Genomic DNA, 3,343 nt, shown 5'->3' on the forward strand with positions numbered 1-3,343 from the left:
GCTACAAACGTGGGTATATCAGACTTCCGAATGACCCTCATGAATAAAGTATTTTCTCTGGTTCAAGAGGTTGAAGGGTGCAAGAAGCATGTTAAAATATCTACTAAAGAAACAAATTAAACAATGCAATCGTCACCATTTCCATAAATTGACGCAGACAAAACAACGTATAGATGCCCGGATGGATACTCTTCATTTGAATGTCTGGATGAATACCCTTCAGGCCGTCTTAGGGACATAATTGAATGAACTCCTTGATCATTTGTCCAGAGGAGATGCCAAAAAGGGGGAAGAAGAGCGTCACCAGGAAGCTAAACGCATTCATGAAATTAAAGAGAATGGAGGAGGCTGTGTGCGGAAGAAAGAAGAAGAAGAATAGATCTCAGGCAGTAGTTTGTTATGAAGATATGTTGTTTTTTTTAATTATTATTTTGAAGGTGTGATAGGTGAAGTTCCTTATTTCTTTCATAGCATATATATGTTGACAGATGACATTCATTATCCCAATGAATTCATTGTTTTTCCTTTTAGTGATTATCTGTCTTTTGGGGCTTAGGTTTTGTCATCACCAAAATTGAGAAAATTGTTAAATCTGTTATTTTTTGTTATAACAGACAATAATTTATTGTTGTAGATCTTGCTGTCTTGCTTTATAAAACAGGTTCTCGATTAATTGATTTGAAGATCTCTCGCCCCGTCCTAAGAAGTAATTCACTACAACAAAATATGGTTTTAACAACACCTAAAAGACAACAGTTTTTTTCATAAAACTATTGTATTTTGGCTTTCAACAACGGTTTATACTAAAACCGTTGTTGTCGGCCATTTTTTAATGAAATAAGACAACAGTTTTTAATTAAAGACAACGGTTTTAAAAAACTGTTGTCTATGAGCAGTTTTTTTGTGGCCTACGACAACGGTTTTTATTAACCGTTGTCTATTAGCGGGTTTTTGGAGAATCCACGACAACGGATTTTATTAACCGTTGTCTTTTTTTTGTATTGTTAGGTAGCTTAATACAACACTTTTTTAATCCGTTTTCTTTGGTTTTTTTTAAATTTTTTTAAACACACATTACATATACATATATATAAATACATATATTCCTACACAATTGAAAAAGAAAAGAAAAGAAAAGAGGAACCCAGCCTAGCCCAACCCGTCGCCTTGCCCCTTCGACCCAGCAAATCTCGATGCCCTAGTCGCGGATCGAACGTCGGGAACAGGTCAGTGAACGGATTCTCTTTCCCCTCTTGTTCGGAATCCTGGATCGAACTTTTACGCTGAGGGCCTTGGTCGATCCCATCTCAGATCTGAGTTCGATCCCATCACTTCTGTTGATTTTTTAGATTCTCGCTTTTTTCTTTTTTTGCTTTAGGTTTGGTCTCTGGTGAGGAGTTTTTACCATCCTCAGAGCTACAAGCCGTTTGTGAGTAGATGTATAATGTAGGGTGATTTGAAAATCCAAAATGTGAAATTGGCATTATTAAGACACAGATATATACATTATTCGCAAATAAGATTTTGGGCAAAAATGAAGAGCTTGAGTTCAGGTGGCAACTTGCTGAAGCTTCTCGAAGCCATTAAATCTTCTGTGGTAAGATTTTTTTTCATCACCCCTTGTCTGAATTGAAGTGCATTTTTGTTCGTATTTTGATTTTTTCTTCAACTGTTTTTTGAGGATCGATAGTTGTTTTTTGTTGGCTTTGGAGGTTTAGCTTCATGCTGTAGTCTTTATGGGTCAGATTTAGCTAATTGATTCATAGAGTTGTACATTTGGAACTTAGATTGGTTCCTTGTTCGTTTAAGAAAAAACCGTTGTATTTGAGGGATTAATTTATGGCTTACCATGAGAGATTTACGTGGAGTTTTTTGCTTGAGATCATATTTTTGGTGCACGAGATGCTCTTTATTTTACCGGACATGAGAATAATTGGGGGCATTCCTTATAAAAGTAAATAGAATTTAAATTTTCTGTTATTTAAACGTGTTTATCTTGAAATTTTCAATGCAGAGCACATACTTTTCATGGGAAGTGCTGATTTTCCCGACGAAAATGAGGTTTGTTGAAAGAAATTGTGTCCTCCGTGTAGCTTTAAGTGTTTGATTAGATGCTAGTGAAACTTTGCAATCTGGAAACTTGCCCATGTTTTCTTCGATCCGGTAAAATAAACATGATGGAAAGCTGAGGGTAATTTGCAAATGATTGAACTCAAGCAGCCCTAATATGAAAGTTTGATTTGAGGGATAGGTAACCTGTGAAGGTTGAGGTGCGAGATAGATAAGCAAAATTAAAATGAAATATGTAAATGTTGTGGCATAAAAATGCAGAAATATGTACACTCGTGTCCAAAACAACTCCAATTGTCTTGAAATTTTCACGTTAGGATCGTCTCAAAAATGCGAATCTATCGATATATCATATGATAAAAAGTTCAACCTCAGTGTTCGGAAATAGAAAGATGATCGGAAATTGCATATTTCACCAAATTTTTGGTCATGTTCCCATTTTCGACTTTCGAGATTGAAATTTTTATCATATGATATATCGATGGATTCGCATTTTTGAGACGATCCTAACGTGAAAATTTCAAGAAAATCGGAGTTGTTTTGGGCACGAGCGTACGTTTAACCCCACGCACCCTTAGGTGTATGGGATCAAAATTATATATATATATATATATATATATAGATATATTGCATGAATGTTGTTGACAATATTAAATTCATATGAATTTTACCTTTTTTTTAGCAAACATGAATTTTACTTTTCTTGGGTGGTGGATTTTAGCAATTTCTTGTTCTTATTAAGGGAGATCTGCAGCTATTATGTTTACTTTAATGTTTTGGGCACTTTATTATCATTTGTGCCCATCTTTCCAGTCAAAAAGAGAATAAAGTTATTGTCACAAATATTTGTTTTCTATTTTCTTTAACAGAATATGGAGGTGGGTTTTTTAAAAAAAAAAATGTTCTTTTTGTTTTATGGGATTTGGTGTGATAAGGTCGAAGTAGAAGTGCTGGTAATGGAAGAACCAAAGATGGGTACTGTGAAGAGCCAGGTGAAGAAGCTTGAAGTTTCTGTTCTGGTCTTAGGACAGAAGAAGCTCTACCCATTTCTTCAATGGTTCGCTCATTGTAGCTACTTCAATTTCTTGTACATGAAATATTGTTTGGTTATATATGTATTCTTATTAGTGTTGTCTGGAATTTGGGCAGCCTTTGTTTGAAAAGCGGGACAGAGGAATTTGTGGAGCAAGGCATCAATAAGATGGAGTGCTTGACAATTGGAGTTCAAAAGCAGAGCAAAGGAGTGAGTGGGTATCTTATCAGCACCAGATGA

At 35.2% G+C, this 3,343-nt stretch overlaps 1 protein-coding gene across 1 annotated transcript; it reads left to right on the forward strand.

Moving 5' to 3' along the window:
• The first annotated feature begins 1,534 nt into the window (after positions 1–1,534).
• On the forward strand, positions 1,535–3,343 carry LOC140877241 (uncharacterized). Its single transcript, XM_073280771.1, has 4 exons — positions 1,535–1,597; positions 2,940–2,948; positions 3,006–3,127; positions 3,220–3,343. The coding sequence occupies exons 1-4, from the start codon at positions 1,535–1,537 to the stop codon at positions 3,341–3,343; spliced, it is 318 nt and encodes a 105-aa protein (XP_073136872.1).

This window comes from Henckelia pumila, chromosome 2 (assembly GCF_033568475.1).
Source record: "Henckelia pumila isolate YLH828 chromosome 2, ASM3356847v2, whole genome shotgun sequence".
In the NCBI taxonomy this organism is placed as follows: domain Eukaryota; kingdom Viridiplantae; phylum Streptophyta; class Magnoliopsida; order Lamiales; family Gesneriaceae; genus Henckelia; species Henckelia pumila.